An 18,146-nucleotide genomic window follows, 5' to 3' on the forward strand; every position below is an offset into this window, starting at 1 on the left:
TGCCAGCTGTGTTGAGTTCAACAGCACTTTCCGAGAGCCACCCGTACGCCAGGGGCTGGAAGAGGTGGTTCCTGCCTCATACCCCACCACCCCGTGAGTCCTTCCTAGAACCAGACCAGCGGCTGTGTACGTGGAGATGCACACATGGCGACAGGGCCCCCAGAGACCCTGCCCCAAGCTTTGGTCCCTCCAGGAACTGGCCCTTTCTTGTAGTTGGTTCTCCCTGCAGTTTCTTAGCCAAGAACATTCCAGATGGAATTTGGAATCTCTGATCAGCCAATCCTACAGTGTCCTGCTGCTGCAGCCTCTCAGAGAGAAGCCTGGGGGCTGGGGACAGAGGAGGTGGGGCCCTGAGAGACTCACCTGAGTGACGGAGCTCCTGGCGCCAGCAGGTTTGTGGCAGCCACTTGGTCGGGACGCCCCCGGACCCGATGCTGTGGGCGGGCGATGGTGTGAGGCTCACAGGTCCCAGGCAGGACGGCAGCCGCGGCTGCATCACTTGTACTCTGTCCCCTGGTAACACTGTCATTGTGTAATCATGTAAAAATTCCAGCGGAAGAATGTGTAGAAACGGGATGTACAAACTTGTTAAGGTAATTAATATAGTTGACAGAAGGACAAATCATGTTTTTGTTAGTTGATATAGATCCAGCGCAAAGCGTTCTGTTAAGAAAAGTCTACATTAGTGTGAAATGTCCCTTTTTTTCTCTCCAAACCTGAAGGTCTAGGTTATAATTTAGTAATCTGAGTGTGGCAGATAGCCTGACACAGTATTTTTTCTGAAACATTCAGATGTATTCTTGTTTTGCTCCTCACGGTGGCTGACCTGCATGGTTGTGATGATCATGTGAAAAGGTCAGGAAGACCATTTGCACCAGGCCCAGAACAAGCTGCCAGCCCCTGGGCCTCAGGCCCCTCTAGTGGGCCCCACCAAGCCAAGGGCCACGAGGTGCTGCGGCCAGGGCCTGCCTGCTGGGAGTCTCTCTGGGCACTGTGCCCAGAGACAGGAGGGGACACACAGTGAGTCCTTGTGGCAACTTCAGGTTCTCGCCCCATGGAGCTCAGCCTGGCACCAAGGGCATAGCCACCAAAGGCCAGAGGCCACAGAAGCACTGTCCTGCCTGCAATGTCTGTCGCTGGGGCACCACAGGGACCCAACATGCCAGGAGAGAAGCTAGAGGGGCCCACAGCTCGGGTGGGGAGGAGCAGCCAGCCGGGGCCGGGGCTCAGCATTTGGGCCCCCTTGGCAACCGCAGGGTGAGCGCCTGCAGGCCAGTCCGGCTCCTGCTCTGGCCACCCATGGCACCTCAACAGGGGGGCAGTAGCGTGCAGCCCCTGCGCTAGCTGAGGCACTCAGAGCCCAGAGACCACAGGCCCCACATGGGATTGGGCTACAGAGACTCACTGGAACCGATGTGTCAGCACCCAGAGGAGCCCTGGACACAGGAGGAACGTGCCCGGGGGCCGGGGCCGGGCTGGGCCTAGGCAGCATGGAGGGGAAGCAGGTGACACAACAGAGCACTGGCCCAAGGGGAGCGGACCCAAGTGGGCCCCGGAGAGTTCCTCACAGCCAGCCTGTGGGGTGAGCCTGGCAGGGCTGGTCCCAGGGCCAGTGCGAGCTCCTGGCCCTCAGCCTGGCCCGCGTGCAGATACACTCACGGAGGGAGGCCCTGTCTGGAGAGGCATGGCTGCCCACAAGGAGCTGCTTGGGGAGAGGGCCTGACCACTTTTTAAAGTCCTCTGCACATTTTTGGAGAAAACCATTGTAAATAACTTTATGCTGCACACTTAATTTCTGATCAGATGATCTGAAAAATGCCAAAAGGGAGCTCTTCTCTGTTACAAAACTACAGGGAAAGCTCAGCAACGCTATCAAGGCTTCTGCAGGGAGGCCGGGTGGAAGCAGGGTCTCGCCAGGTGCTGTGCACATGCACCTCTCAGGCTCACAGCCGCTGGGCCGTTCTCCTGACTGCTCTTCCAGGTGGCCGTGGGGCCGTCAGCCTAGCAGCGGCCCCAGGGAGGCACACAGGCTGCCGCGGCGTCCTCTCAGGAGCCTCACTCCCTTCCTTGGACTCCTCCTTTCTATTGTCTGTGTGAACGTCTGTTGTCAGCGGAGGCCCTGAGTGGACCAGCCATTTCCAGGGACGTGCACGAGGCGGCTTCCGGACCAGCTCTGGCCTGGGAGGGTTCGCTCTATCTGTGTGCGTCTTGGTGGCCGTGTCCTCCCCATCCCCTGGCACAGCCATTTCCTCCAGATCAAGGAGCTGATCTGCTTCAGGCTTCCCTGGCTCCCATCCTGGGGCCCCGTGACGCACACCACACCCCACAGCCTCAGTCTTCCCTTCTGATGCACAGAGAAAGCCCTGCTTCCTTGGGTTGTTTGAGGACGCAGAGTCCACTCGTGGACTCCCCTTCTGCCCCTTGGCGGGCAGAAACACCCGCACAACTCAGGACTAGGAGCTCCTGCAGGCGGGTGAGGAAGGCCTCTGTGGTGCTGTCGGCCATGTCCAATGAGGCCCAGGTACTCTGCTCAGCGCCAGCCTTGCCCGCGGACAGGGGACCATCCTCCAGGTTGCAGGTGACTCAGGAGGCAGGAGCCCCACAGGCTCCCGTTCTCAGTGTTGACCATCCAGAAGCTGAGGGCCAGGCCCAGCTGGAGCTCCCTGAGGCCCAGTTGAAAATTCTCCGAGGAGGGGATGTACTCAGCTATTCCTGACACTGGAGTGACACCCACCCCAGGCAGCTCGATGGGGAACAGAGACAAGTGAAGGGTAGCAGGCAGCGGCCACCACCCTTGGTGCCAGGGTGACTCGGAGTCCCACAGCGCTCTTTTTCTGGAGTTGTTGCAGAGGCCAGATGAACGAGGCGCCTGCCCAGGGAGCAGAGGCCTCTGACCCACACCCTCATCCATCACAGTAGCTCAGGCCGGCGAGAGGGCGGCTCACAGCAGTCAGCGCCGCAGCGCCGCACCAGGCTTGGGGGTCGGGGGGCTTCTGCAGTGACGTTGACAAAGCACAGAAAGTTCATTTTTCATTGAGATGGAGCTCTCGATTTTCTTTGGCTGGCGGTTCTAGACAGGTGACCGGCCCCACCAAGGTATGGCCACAAGTCTCAGGCCTGTGGAAAGGAGGCAGGAGGACATGCAGCACCCTGCAGTGGTCGTGGTGAGTGCCCAGCAGGAGCAGTGGCACAGCAGCATGAGGCAGGGCTGCGCCTGGGCTCTGTGCCCTCTAGTCCCCATCCTCAGGGGGCCCCAGCAGCACCCGTGCTGGCCCTGTGCTGACAGTGTCCGCCATCAAGGGGGCGTGCAGAGCCTGTGAACTGCTACTGCTGTGTGGAGAACACGGGAAACAGGCCCCGGCTGGGCCGGCCACCTCTTCAGCCCTTTCTCCCCCAGTACACACCAGGACCCTTCGGGAGCTGACTGCTGTGCTGTTCCCTGCAGGCCAACTCCAGCCCCCGCCCGCTCCTCCTGGCTGGCTATGAGGATGGATCGGTGGCCCTGTGGGACGTTTCCGAGCGGAAGGTGTGCAGCCGCATTGCCTGCCACACAGAGCCCGTCATGGCCCTTGACTTTGACTCCCAGAAGGCCAGGGGCGTCTCAGGCTCCGCAGAGAAAGCGCTGGCTGTCTGGAGCCTGGATGAGCAGCAGGCCCTGCAGGTCAGTGCGCCAGACCCAAAGTGTCATTTATCCTGCTTTGCACTAACAGTCTGATAGGCTGAAACAATATTTAGGCATGAAGAGGAGCTGTAGCAGATCCCTGGCTAATTAATCACTCTGCGGCGGGTGCCGGGCACAGGAAGAAGGGGGCGTGGGCGTGTGGGGCTGCTCGCTGGGTTGGCTTTCTCTCAGACCTGGGGTTAGCGGCAGTCACGTCCTGTCCATCTAGAGAAGAGGCATGTAGAGTCCAGGAGTGTGCAAGCCCATTTGCAAAAACTCAGAGGAATTTGGTCAGTAAGGAACTGATTAATCAAAAAAAAACCCAAAATGCAATGTGGAGAGATCCATGGAGTCACGCCCCTGTGGTGGTCTGCGAGCCAGCCCCAGGGAGGCCGTTCCTCACGGGCCGCAGGGAAGGGGTGAAGAGTCAGGGCAGAGGGAAGTGTTGCTAAAAACCTTCCCCTAACGTCCTAGCGGACTTTCCCATCCGTGTGGCTTGCGAGCTCCTGGCGGCCATGTCTGAGCCTGTGCCCGGTGCTCAGCATGGAGGGGCACAGCCACATGCTCAGCCCTGGGTGGGACGGAGGCGATGGAGTTGGAGGTGGGGACTGTCCTGTCCAGGCCTCACTCTGGTGCAGGTCCCGGGGGATGCAGGCCATGGGGGGTGAGGCGCTGGGTGCACCCTGTCCTGTCAGCCCCCAGGGGATGGCCTGGTTGCACACTGGCTTCTGAGGGTGGGCGAGGAACTCCCGTTAGTCTGGAAGCCTTGGAGGGCTGAAGCTTGACTTTAGCGAGTAGAAGCTCCTTGAGGAGGCAGCTCTCTGCACCCGGGTCTGGTGGGGAGCAGGGCCCAGGGGGAAGCTGTGTGGCCCTCAGGGTGTCAGCCAGCAGCAGCAGCAGCAGCCCCGCTCCTTCCTCACCTGGGCTCTCATCACTGGGCGCTGGAGGACAGGGCCTGGGGGCAGCCTGCCTCTGCTGGGGCTGTGCTGGTCCAGGCCTCCCATCATAGACAGGAGACCAAGGAAGAGGGCATCTCTCGAGGCTCCTCTCCAGATAAGGAAGCTTTGCGCAGCAGCCTGGCAAGCCTGCCTTGCCTCACACTTGCCCAGCACGGGCCCCCAAAGCCAGGGAAAGAGGCCCTGAGTGGGCAGCACTGAGCCCCTGAGGCACATGGGTTGAGGGGGGTGGTCCCGGTTGAAAATCAGGACATGCTGAAGTGCCCACCAGGCATCACCACACCCTGGGTGCAACCTGGGGGTGGGGCTTTGTCACCAGGTATCCCAAGAGAGGCATGGAGCAAGGAAAGCTGGGAGCAGGGGTGTCATGGGGTGGGCAAGGAGTCCTGGGCAAGAGGGCAGCTGAGAAGGAGCAGGGCCAAAGGGTGCACCCCAGAAAGCAGTGACGTAGAGGCCCACAGATGGACACTGAGGTCGGGCAAAGTGAGACCTGTCACACTGCAGCTGGAAGGCTACTAGCCTCCCAAAAAGAACAGTCCTGTCAGAGAACCAAGGTTAGAACCAGAGCAAGCAGCCATGCCGCCTGCCCCGGTGCGAGGTTGCCCGGCGTCGCTGGTGGGATCTAAGCAGGGGCCTGAGGGTAGAGGGCAGGTCCTGTGGTGCCCTGGGGAGCAGCTCAGCCAGAGCCCAGTGTGGGAGGGGTCACCGGTCACATGTGGGGACAGGGCACGCATGCACACCTCCTTGGCATCGCCTTTCCCCAGCAGACCAGCCTGTGCCAGCATGTGGCTGACTTGGAGTAAAGTCAACTTCCTGTCCATCTTTCTGTCCTGTTGTCCCATGGAGGCCCCATGGGAAAGAGAATCAGACAGGCCTCCCAGTGGGGCCAGGCCTGGCTGTAGGCAGCAGAGCTCCTGGTGCCTCTATCCAGAAGGAGGGTCTCTGAGGCCTGGGGATTGTGGGCCTGGGTTAGAAAGTCATAGCGATGGCGGTCATCTTTAGGAACTGGGGTGGAGCCGCTCCGGTGCTGGGTCTTCCTGTGCTCAGCAGCCAAGGCCGCCTCCCTGGGTGCCACACCCGGCCAGGCGGGCATCAGGTTTTCCCTCACAGCCCCCGACTCCTGCTGGGAACCAGGCAGCACATAGGGTCCTGTGCTCCATCTCGCTGTGGCTTGAACTTCATCAGCCTGACTTTGCAAAGGGCTGAAACCTAGGCCGCTCCGCTGAGAGCCCCGCTGTAACCCGGACTGCAGCGCCCCTGGCCCTGCACCCAGGGCTCCGGGAAGAGGCCCCTCCTGCCCTCCTGGCCTAGAGCTGCCTGATCTCTCCTGGTTTGTTTGGGAAACAGCTGCTGGAACTTAAGACTTAAATTTATGGGCATGTTGCAGTCCACAGATGAACTTTTACTGTCCTGATGAATTGGAAAGTTAAAGCAGAGGGAAGCCAGGCATGGCAGAATGGCTGTGGTTGGTGTGATGGTGGTGGCTGGGCCAGGGGCCCCGCTCAGCCCTGCGCATGAAACAGAGGAGAGTGCTCCTCCCACTGGGCACGGCCAGCTCCCTTGCTCGGAGACAACTAGACTCCACGTTCAAAGTTGGACGCTCCAGTTGTGAAGCACAGACCTCTGAGGAGGAAGTACGGGGGGCCTCGAGGCCCTCAGCATCCCAGGCCTCCACAGGCGTCGTCCTCTGAGGCCCTCAGCGAGCGTGCCGGGCCCTGCCGTGCTGCAGCGTAGCTGCCAGCGCTGGCCCTCGAGCCGCATAGGTGCAGATGTGCCTCACCTCGCCCCTGGCTGCTGAAGTCTCTATTGAGGCCAAATCAGCATCTCGCAGGCAGGCGCCGGGAGCCGAGACGCAGATGAGGTTTCCCGCAGCGGAGCGTGGGTAATGGGAGCCAGATGGCGGCAGCGCTGAGTGCGCATTCCTGGCACCTGAGGTCATGCGCTAGGAGCTCCTGGTGGCCAAGGATCCTTCCGGGAGGGTCCTGATCGAGGACGGGCTCGGCCAGGGGCCACAGCAGTGACCAGAATCCTTCAGCCACCTTTGTCAGGAAGCTGCAGCCTCAGGGGCGCATGGTGACGCCAGGCCTCCCGCCTGTCTTCCAGTGGTGGCTTTCCCTCGAGCCACGGGGGTTTGGCCGTGGCCGTTGTCAGAGACACAGGTGGTACGCAGACCTGCGCCTTCCTCCCACACTTGGGGCAGGGCCCACGGCCTTGAAGCAGGGGCTGATTTACGGCCAGCAATATTTTTAGTTCTTTAAGTAATAATGAGGCCCTCACCGCCCCAGCCAGCCTGGGCTGAGTCGGACCAACCGCACTCTCCCTGCACTGCGCCCACAGCTGGTCGGCCAGGCATCCTCTTGTCCCCGCTGCATGACTGGCCCTGCCAGGAGCTTTCCTCTAAAGTGCCAGCCGCAGGATGCATGGGGCAGGTAGGAGGGAGAGCACAGGGCCCTGAGGCCAGTGAATTGTGGGCACACCCAACCCGCTGTATGACCGAAGCTTCTGTTGCCACTTCTCATTTCCTGCCGGGGGAGCCGGGCCATATGCCTTTGCCTCGGTGCCGGCCAAGTCTCTGGGAGGGGCTGCAAGAGTGGCAGGTGAGGCCGGGCACTCCTGTCCCTGTGGGCAGTCCTGGCCATCTCAGCCCCTCCCAGGTGGCAATGCTAGTGTGGAAGGGGTTCCCACGCTGCTCCCGACTTCCATCGCTGTGGGGACCACAGTTTAGGGCTCTCTGCTGAAATTCCTCTTCCGCTTGCTTGGGCTCTTGGTAGTCATCAGTGGAGAGCAGACTTGAAAGCAGCCCTTTTCTCCCTGGGAAACGCCTCCAATGTTAACAAATTCACATAAACGTGGAATCCTGAGGAGGTGACCCTGAAGGAGGAGGTTCCAGGGAGTCTGTTGCCTGAGCCCGAGGTCCCCTCCCTACCACTGGCTCAGGGGCAAAGTTCACAGGAGGGAAAAGGATGAGGGACCGTGCTGGTCAGCTTCTCAGCCTCATTCCCGGCTGCCCTGCCTGGTCCCTGAAAGTCGGGAGGGCTTACTCAGAGGGGCACCCACACACATGGGCACACATGGGATTTGCGCAGCGGCATCCACCCCACAGCCCTGCTCCAGCGTGCGCCCATCTTGGTGGCCTCTGCCTGGAGCCCGGGAACCTACAGCCACATGGGCAGGCAGAGAGGGAGGCAGTGTGGACGTGAGGGGCCACACACCGAGGGCCCACCTGGGTTAGCAATGAGAGTCAAAGGCTGTGTGCTGCTGTCCAGCCACGAGCGTGTGCTAGCACAGGTAGGAAGCACACGGAGGCCCCCCAAGCCACAGTTCTGCCAGGCCAGAGCAGTGTAAGTGGGGCAGAGAATACAGGACGTGCAGAGACGATGCTGGTTGCAGTGGACGGTGGAGAAGGACGGGCCGTGAGAAGTGATCAAGGCTGGTGCCTGGGGCATCAGAGGCCCATGAATTGGTGGAGCCAGGCACTGGGGAGAAGCTGGTGGAAGGGCAGGAGGTTGGGCAGGGAGGGGGGGCCTTGACAGTGAGAATTGGGGCGGGCATGGAGGTGGCCAGCCAGGTCGCAGCCGGGGCTGGTGCCCAAGTGCTGATTGCACTGGTGGGGAGCGTGGGCTGTGGCCAGTGCAAGCAGGGCTACGGCGAGCGGCCTTCCGCCTGTGGGGTGCCGGGGGTGCTGTGTTGCTGCGGGGTTTTGGCAGTCCTCACTGTCAGGTTAGGTTCCCTTCTCCTCCTAGGCAGGAGGGAGCCTGGATGGTGAATGGGTGTTGGGCCATCAGACTCGTGGCTTTTCTTCTCAAACCTGTTAATTTAGTGAGTTGCGTTGTTTGATTTTTGTAACATTAAAACAACCTTATAGTCCTAAAATAACCTGCTATGTAGCCAGTCCTCTTCCGCACTCTGTGGGGCTCGGTCGGAGTTGTTCAGGGCCGTGTGTCTATCTGTCTCTCGGCAGACTGAGCTACACCCCCTCTCCTGTTACCTCAGGAGCCCCAGAGCCCGGAGGCAGCGTGCCCTCCCCTCCTGATCTCTGCCAGGTGGGCAGGGGCCAGTCTTTGCTGGTGCGCCTGGGGCAGGCGTCTTCTCTGGTGAAGGTCTGATTTTCTTCTCGGACTACTTTAGGTCTCCTGCTTTCTTGGTAAGTTGCATTTTTCTAGGAATTTGTCTGTAGGCATAAAAATTTTCAAGCTATTTTCATACTGCCCTTTTTTTAGTTGTTTGTAGTGATTGTTTCCATTTCTGCTGTATTTGTAGGACTGTCACTTTTTTATTCCTGATCAATCTTACCTTTCTTGATCTTTAAAAAAATCTTTCTTTTTCCGTTTCACCGTTTCTGCTCTGATCTGTCGCTCCCTTCTCCCCATGTTTTCTGGGCTCGCCCTGCTGCTGACTTGAGCCGGGTGTGTGACCCGTTCGTTCTCAGCCTTCCTTTCGCTGAGGCTTGGGTGACCTTCTGGCTGCGTCCCACACTGTGAGATGTCGCCATCTTCATCAGCACTCACTCTTGGTGGACCTGATTTTTTTTTTCGTTTTTAAGACTTTATTTTTTTCCTTTTTCTCCCAAAGCCCCCCGGTACATAGTTGTATATCCTTAGTTGTGGGTCCTTCTAGTTGTGGCATGTGGGACGCTGCCTCAGCGTGGTTTGATGAACAGTGCCATGTCCGTGCCCAGGATTCGAACTGACGAAACACTGGGCCACCTGTAGCAGAGCTCGCGAACTTAACTACTTGGCCACGGGGCCAGCCTCTTGGTGGACCTGATTTTTATTTGTTCTCTGACTGCTGAGCTGATTAGAGTGCTTTTATGTTTCCAAATATTTGGGGGGTTTTCCTCAGTTATTTTTTATTTTTCAGTTTCTAACTTAATTCCATTATGGTCAGAGAATAAGGTTTGAATGATATCAGCTCTTTGAAATGTGGGGGCCACTCCAGGTTTCCTAAGAATTCCACATGTGCTTGGGAAGGAAGTGCTGCTCCTTGCTGGCTGCACGGCCGTCCCTGACGCGCTGGGCCAGGCGCATCGGCTGTCAGTCTGATGCCGCAGGGCCCGGGGCCTCTGGGAGGGTCAGGCGGAACCCCTGCTGCCATGCATCTTGCTGTCTTTTCCTATGTCCATGCATTTTTGCTTTCTGCGTTTTGAAGCTGGCTTAGGAACATGCAGGTTTAGAACAGTAATCTTCTCCTCTCCCCTGGGAACTGTCACTTCCTCCCTCATCAAACTCCCTCCCGTCCTGAAGAGCCATGCACACGTCACCCTGGAGCACCCAACCGACCGTTCCAGGGGCTCCTGGAAGGAGGAGAGGCTGTGCTTTAGTCTCCCTCATCGTCTCTGGAAAGGACTTTTGCCTCAAAGCCTGTCTTGCCAACTATGGCTCAGGCCAGGTTTCCTCTGGTCATGACTTCCTTTTATAGCATTTTAAAAAATCTGTTGCCTTTAGCCTCCCTTCAGGTGTATACGTCTCTCTCTAGGACCCGGTTTGCACATGGATTGTACTCCTCGTGCCTGTTCTGCACCAAGTGTGTTCCCCGGGCGTTCTTCCATCTCTGGCCCTCCTTCCAGAAGCCAAGAATGCCATCCTTCAGGCATCCCTCAGTGGAGGCCTCTAGTGTGAGCCACATGCTGACAGTGCCCGCACTTCTAGGTGCTTCTCTGGGTTCATACCGCCCCTCTGCTGGGCTGTGGAGACCAGCTCCCAGCCTAGTCACCAACCTTGGTGGGTCTTTCCCACGAATTTTGATTTCTGTGTCTTCGTTTTTATTCAGTTCAAAATACTGTCTATTTTCCCTTGTGATTTCTTCTTTGATCCAGTGGTTCCTTAGAAGTACATTAATTAATTTCCAAACATTTGTTGATTTTGTAGATATCTTTAATCTAGCTTAATTCTGCTGTCAAGGAAGGTGCCCTGTGCAATGTCACGATTCAGACCTTTATTGAGGCTTGTGTTGGCCCAGCACATGGTGCGTCCTGGTGAAAGTGCATGTGGTCTGCAGGTGTTGGCGGAGAGTTCTGTCTGCGCGACTTAGGTTGAGGTGCTTTGTCGTGGTGTTCAGTCCTCAATATCCTTACCCGTCTTTTTGTCTAGTTTTCTTGCAGTTCCTGAGCGAGGTCTTACAATCTCTGAGTGTAGTGAATGTGCCTGTTTCTCCTTGAGTTCTCTCGGTTTTGTCTGCAATTTTGAAGCTCTGTCATTAGGAATAGAAGCATTGGAGATGGTTAGCACATCCTGCTGAATGGTTGTTGGAAATGTCTGTGTCTCATCATGTCCTTTGTCTTGAAGCTGGCCTTGTCTGACTAACACCACCGCGTGAGCTTTCTTAACGCTGCCTCTTTTCATGGTGCGTCTATTACTTTCGACCTATCTTGATTTTTTTGTACTTAAGACCATCTTTTGTAGTCTTGCTTTTTGATCCTTTCTAACAATCTCTGCCTTTTAATTGGAGCGCTTAGTCTGTTTGTACTTAATATAATTATTGATGTGTCTGGCATGAAGTCTGCTGTCTTGATACTTGTTTCCACTTGTCACTTCTGTTTTTGACCCCCACTTACTGCTTTTCTGCCGCCTTGTGTGTTAATCAGAAATTTAGTTTTGAGTATTCCTCTCTTGGCTTCTTTATTATAGGTCTTGTCATGTTTTTCCAAGTGGGTACTCGCAGGCTAACAGTACGTACGCATCCTTAACTTAGTGTTGTCCCAGTCCCCACCCGCTTGTCACAACCCCACACTGGCATGATCCCACTCACCTGCACTCCCACCCTTTCTGCTGCCGCTGTTATGTATTTTATTTCTACACACATTATAAACTCCACCTTATAATGGCATTGATTTTGCATTAAATCATCAGTTGTTATTTCTTAAAGTTTATAGGAAATCAACAACATAGTATTTTATATTTACTTACCTGTTACCATTTCTGGTGCTCTTCCTGGAGATCCGAGTTTCTGTCTTGTTTTGTTTCCCTTCAGCTGGGAGAATATCCCTTAGCATTTCTCATAGTCTAGTTCTACTGGCAAAAAATTCTCTAGCTTTTGTTTATCTGAAAAATGTTTTTATTTCACCCACCTTTTTCAAGAATTCTGTCTATAGAATTCAGGGACGTTAGTTTTGCTTTTCTTCATGCACTTTAAAATTGTTGTTCCACTGTCTTCTGGGCTCTGCTGTTTCTCTTGAGAACTCATCATATCTTATCGTTAGTCCCATCCACATCATGTGTCTCCCTCCGTGGCTACTCTCCAGATCTCCTTTTCATCTGTGCTTTCAGCAGCGTGACTGTCCTGGGGCCTCTGTAAGTCAGACAGTTTGACATCGTCCCATTGGCCCTTGAGGAGCTGTTGTGTTTTCTTCAGCCTTTTCTTTCTCTTCTTCGGGTTGGATAATGTCAATTGCTATGTCCTCTAGTTTACTGATTTTTTTAAAAAAAATAATTTCCCTTCTGTTGTTAAGCCATCCTACAATTTTTTTATTTCATTATTGAGCTTTTCAGTTCTACATTTTCTATTATTTTTTTTTTTTTATAAAAGACTTTTTTTTTTTTTAGAGCAATTTTAGGTTTATGGCAAAATTGAGAGGAAGACGCCTGTTTCTCTTTTCTGCAGGACATTTGTTACATTGATGGTCCCAGAGTGACACGTTATCACCCAGAGTCTGTAGTTTACGTTAGGTTCACTCTTGGTGTTGTACGTTCTGTGGGTTTGAACAAATGTGGATCCACCGGTATCCACCGTTACAGACTCACAGACAGTATTTTTGCCGTCCTGAAACCCTCTGTGCTCCACTTAATCATTCCTCTTCCCCCACTAACCCCTGCCAACCGCTGACCTTTTTACTGTCTCCATAGTTGTGCCATTTCCAGAATGTAATATAGTTGGAATCACAGAGTATGTAACTTTCTCCAATTGGCTTCTTTCATTTAGTGATATGCATTTAAGTTTCCTCCATGTCTTTTCATGGCTTGATAGCTTCTCTCTTTTTAGCGCTGAGTAATATTCCATTATCTGGATCGACCACAGTTATCCACTCACCTCCTGAAGGACGTCTTGGTTGCTTCCAAGTTTTGCCAATTGTGAATGAAGGTGCTGTAAACACCCATGTGCAGTTTTCTGTCTGGATATAAGTTTTAAGCTCCTATAGGTAAATAGCAAAGACTACAATTGCTAGATTGTATGGTAAGAAATGTTTAGTTTTGTAGGAAATCACCAAACTGTCTTCCAAAGTGGCTGTGCCATATTGCATTCCCACCAGCAATGAATGAGCGTTCCTGCTGCTCCATGCCTTCAGCAACATTTGGTGCTGTCAGTGAACTGGACTTTCGCCATCCTAACAGTTGTGCAGTGGCATCTCGTTGTTTTAATTTGCAATTGCCTGATGATATATGATGTGGAGCATCTTTTCATCTACTTATTTACCATCTGTATGTCTTCTTTGGTGGGGTGTCTGTTAAGGTCTTTGGCCCGTTTTTTGATTAGGCTGTTTGTTTTCTTATTATTGAGTTTTAATAATTCTTTGTATATTTTGGATAATAGTCCTTTATCAAATATGTCCTTTGCAAATATTTTCTCCCTGTCTGTGGCTTATCTTCCCATTCTCTTGACAGTGTCTTTCACAGAGCAGAAAATTTTAATTTTAATGAAATCCAGCTTGTCAGTTCTTTCTTTCATGGAGTAAGTCTTTGATGTTGTATCTAAAATGTCATCACAATTCCAAGGTCATCTAGATTTTCTCCTATCTTACCTTCTGGGAGTTTTATAGTTTTGTGTTTTATGTTTGAGTCTATGATGGATTTTGAGTTAATTTTTATGAGGGTGTATGGTCCGTGTCTAGATTGACATTTTTGCATCTGGATGTCCAGTTGTTCCTGCACCATTCATTGAAAAGACTCTGCTCCATTGTGTTGCTTCTGTTTCTTTGTCAAAGATCACTTGAGTCTCTGTATGTGGGTCTGTTTCTGAGCTCTCTGTTCTGTCCCACTGGTCTCTGTCTGTTCTTTTGCAATACGACAGTGTCTTGTCTTTACAGTAAGTCTTGGAGTCAGGTAGTATCAGTCCTCCAACTTTGTTCTTCTCCTTTAATATCATGTTGGCAGTTCTGGGTTGGTTCTTTTTTATAATTTCCATTTCTTTGCTAACAGTTCCTATCTGTTCACTCATCAAGGCAATTTTTTTTGTAGTTCTTTGAATACATTGCCTTTCATTTTTTGAACATATTTAAATAAGTGCTTTAAAGTCTTCATCTGATATGTCCAACATCTGTACCATTCTGGGCCAGTTTCTCTTAACTATGGGTCATATACTCCTGCATCTTTGCATGTCTGATACTTTTTGTTTATGTGCTGGATCTTGTAAGTGATATGTGATGGAGACTCTGAATTCTAGTATTTTGCTCTGAAGAGTGTTTACTTTTGTTCTCACAGGCAGTTCAGCTCCTGGCCATTCACCTTGAGCTTGTGCGGCCTTGGGTCCCTGCTCTGTCAGGGCAGCTCTGTGGAAAGCCCAGGCCCTTCGCAGCTCCTCTCATGTGGTGGGACTCAGCTCCCAAACTCTGCCTCCCATTCAGACCTTGCCTGGGGCGTGGTCCCAGCCCTGTCTCAGTAGGTGGAGAGGGGCCCTGCCTGCCGGTCGGTCCTTGTTCCTGAAGCATGGCCACTGCAGCACCTCAGCTGGTCTTGGGTTGTCGAGCAGTCTTTGCCCTTGGGCCACTGGGCCTGAGATCACTGTTGATCTCTTTTATCTATTTAACCCTGCAGCAGCCCCCGTCTGGTACACCCTATGTGGTGCCCTGAGCATGCACAGACCTCACACGAGGACTCATGAGGAACCACACACGATCTTCAGTCCCTTCCCCTGCTGCCTCCTTGCTGCTGCCTCACCTCACAGATTTTCAGCTGCCCTAGCTGCCCCACACTGATCCTCGCCTCCTCAGCTTCACGTGGCTGCTGGGCTCCGCCTGGACCTCATGGCCAGGACATTTCCCTGGGCAGAGAGCTGCCAGGGCACTGGGGAGGCTCGCCTCGTCAGCTGCCCCTCCACCCTGCTGTCCAGTGCCTGCACACGCTTGCTTAGTGTGTTTTGTCCAGTTTGACGGTTGTTTACAGCGTCAGCGTGGGTCTGGTACCAGTTGCTCCGTCACAGCCACATTCCTACGGTTCTTGCATCATGACTGATAAGCCTGTTGATTTGTCCAACAGATACTCCATCCTTCGTTGTGTTGTACCCTCTGTCATCAGCTCTGCTGTATAGTCTATCTCAGGGCTTCTGCTCTGAGTTCAGTCTTTCCTATCGCTAAGAATATAGAACCCTGATTCTCTTGTCTGCAGGCTCCTGGTATCTTTCCCAATCATTCTTTTGGTGTCTCTTATGCACAGTACAGATTTGGATTTAACTTTGGAAGCCAATCATGAATCTATTGAGTGTATTTTTATTCCTTTATGGAAAAATACAAGGGCAAATACTAGGAAACCATAGTGCCTGATGTTGGGGTGGGGGGGAAAGTAATGTTTTTGCCGTTGCTTACACTGGGGTCTCAGATAATCTCTCAATAGGAGGTTGACTGTTGTGTCTTTGGCCTCAGATGACAGAAGATGAGCAAATCAGTGAACTTCACAAGCGCCCCGTCTCTCGCTGTCCTCCCGTATTTCTGTTAGTTACATAACCGGTTCTTTAGCCATAATCCTCGTATTGTTTTAGACGTAATCCCACAGGTGAGTAGATCCAGCGCGCTCTGCCAGACCATTTGCCGTAGTTCTCCAGTTATCTCTTACAAGACTGGAGTTAATCTTCTAGTCCTTCAAGAAGAGCTTATGGGAGCATATTCTTTGAGTTCTTACATGTTAAAAAATGTTCGTCTGTTGTCTTTATACTTGAGCCACAGTTGGCTGGATGTAAAATTCTTGGACCGTGCCTCCCTTCGCAGCCCTTGCAGGCTTCACTCCACCGTCTGCTGGCACAGACGTGGCCATGGAACGTTCTGAGGACAGCCTGAACCTTACCCTCATAATCGACTTGATCTTTTTGCAGACTACTGCAAGGACATTTTTGAGCTACCAAGTCCATTGATTTTACTGAGGCATCTCTTGACGTTGACCATTCTCTAGCCCTTCTTTGAACTTGGATCATAAAACTTCAGTTTCTAGACATTACTGTTGATTTTCTAAGTCAGTGAGTGTTGGAGCCCTCCACCTGCTGTGCACGGCTGCGGCTCTCTGCCGGCCACCGTGACCCTGTCCCTTCCTTCTCACTCACTTGGGATCATTCCCACTCTTGCCATCTTGTCTCCTGTCTCCTCCAGCTGTCTCGGTTCCCCTTCATTTCTCTGAATTTTTCCTTCCACTTCCACCCTGCACTCTGCTAGTCCAGATTTCCTGCTGTGGGTTCTTGTTTTACAGAGATAATTGCTTCGTGAAGTTTTGTTTTATTAATTTATGGTAAAAATGCTTGGTGACAATTTCTGTTTGCTTCCGAGGAAGGTTGCCTTCTGTTTTTCCGTGTTTCTTTCCCCCTTTTTCCTTGTGTCTTGGTAGAAATGAGTGATTCTCAACTGAGGCCACCATGCCCCAGCAGGAGGTGATTGGGAGGAAAGGGTGCAGTGAGTGGCTGGCGAGGGCGACTTCTGGGCAGCAAGGGCTCATGGTGCACAGGGCTAGGCCAAACACAGCATCACTGGAAGGAAGTGGCCATTTTGGGTTGTCATAGTGATACCAAAGTGCCTCTGTCATTTAGTGTTTGGGGACAGAGATGCCAGATTGCCCCGCAAGGCACGCAGCAGTCCTGTGTAAGCAAGAATGGCCGTGACCACAGAGGCAGTGCTGGTTTTCTGCTCGCTGCAGGGGACACGTGTTGGGGAGGGGTCCTCACCCAGCACTGAGTGCAAGGGCACTCAGCCCCTGGAGAGAGGCCAGCTCCCGGCGGTTCCACGCACTAGGATGTGCCTGTGCACCTCCTGGTTTTGTCGTGCCTCCTCCCTTCTCAGAGCCCGGCCAGGCACTGACATTGTGCCTGTGGCCAGGGTGGCATGCCCTGAACGGCTCCTGAACCTGGCCTTTGGTCATCCTCACTTGTCCTGCCCATACTCTGCTAGTTCCCACTCTTGGTGGCCCTTCCAGGCCCCTTGCATTTCAAGGTTTCACTTCCCTCTTAGTGTTGCTGAAGATGGAGTTGGCATTTCTTGTACTCCTCATGCTTTGGGTGAATGTGAGGTTTCTCCAGAAGGGAGAAATGCTGACTTCCTGCTGCTGTCGAGCTAGAAATGCTGCCTCTGATCTGGATGCTAGGGTGCAGTATATTTCTGTGGTGAGGGGCTCTAGGAGCTGGGAGCCCACTGAGGTCTTTCCTAGGGCCTGACGAAGAGAGATTCAGGGCTCTCTGAGGGGAGGGCTTGACATCCTCTGTCATAACTGAGGCTTTGGCTGAGGGCAAAGGTCAGGCCACTCTCGTTGGCAGGTGCACCGGCTCAGGGGTGGGGGTGGGTAAGTGCGCAGGAGCATGTGGCCATCATGGTGGGCTGTGTGTCCCTCCATGTTCCAGCTGCCAGACTGGGGCGTCCATGGGTGAGAGCCTCTGTGATGGGTCTGAGAGGCCACCTAACGCTCCTCCCTGCTGCTCTTGATCCTGTAGGCACTCAGGACTCAGGAACTCACCAACCCTGGAATCGCTGATGTCAAGATCCGGCCAGACCGCAAGATCCTGGCCACTGCAGGCTGGGACCATCGCATTCGTGTGTTTCACTGGTGGACAATGAAGCCCCTGGCTGTGCTGGCCTTCCACAGCGCTACCGTCCACTGTGTGGCCTTCGCCACTGACGGCTTGTTGGCTGCGGGATCCAGGGATCAGCGCATCAGTGTCTGGTCACTCTACCCACGCACGTGACTTGCCCGCTCCCTTGTCAGGATGTGTGGAGGGCAGGGAGGTGGGCGCCCGCACTCCAGCCTGACCCAGGTGTGTGGAAACCATATGTGGGGACCCTGAGGATGGCAAGTCGCGGGTTCTCTTCCAGTTACGAGAAGAGCCCAGTCCATGGAGTCTTTGCTTTCTGCACGAGGCTTGTGTTTCCTTTCATGAAATACAGCATCTGTACAACTGGCTCTGTGGTTTGAAAGGAGTAACTGGGCCAGACACCTGGGCGTCTGTGACCCAGGAGAGGCTAACCTGGGGGTGCTCTCCGATAAACTTCTAGTTGCAAACCTACGGGCTCGAAGTACAAATTCTCCAGGTGACCCCCCTGATTCCCACGTCGAGTCAGAGCTGAGAGCCATGCTCAGACCCTCCACTGGGGAAGGCGGTCAGCGCCTGTCCAACCGAGTGTGACCCTAGGTCCTGCCAATTCCGCATGGCTTCTCACCTCAGGATGGCCAGGAGCCCCCAGCACGCAGCGCTGAGGGCAGGACCAGTAGAAGGAGGTGACTGGACTCCCAAATAGCAGGGCAGGAAGAGGGTGCCACTGAGGGACAGCCAAGGCACCTCCAACAGAGAGCTTGTGGTGTAGGGCCCGGCCAAACGCAGGGGCAGGGGGAGGAAGTGCCACCCCCAAGGGA

General features: G+C 53.9%; 1 protein-coding gene across 6 annotated transcripts in view; it reads left to right on the forward strand.

The window, feature by feature from the left end:
* The window catches only part of GNB1L (G protein subunit beta 1 like), a 58,379-nt gene extending 40,683 nt beyond the window's left edge, over positions 1 to 17,696 (forward strand). For all 6 annotated transcript variants that reach the window (XM_023648099.2, XM_070275167.1, XM_023648098.2 and 3 more), the window contains 2 exons: positions 3,446 to 3,661; positions 17,230 to 17,696. In XM_023648099.2, the coding sequence (XP_023503867.1) occupies positions 3,446 to 3,661; positions 17,230 to 17,481 (468 nt within the window). In that variant the 3' untranslated portion in view covers positions 17,482 to 17,696. The remainder of the gene's footprint in view (positions 1 to 3,445; positions 3,662 to 17,229) is intronic.
* Positions 17,697 to 18,146: the final 450 nt, after the last annotated feature.

The sequence above is a fragment of the Equus caballus genome, chromosome 8, assembly GCF_041296265.1.
Source record: "Equus caballus isolate H_3958 breed thoroughbred chromosome 8, TB-T2T, whole genome shotgun sequence".
In the NCBI taxonomy this organism is placed as follows: domain Eukaryota; kingdom Metazoa; phylum Chordata; class Mammalia; order Perissodactyla; family Equidae; genus Equus; species Equus caballus.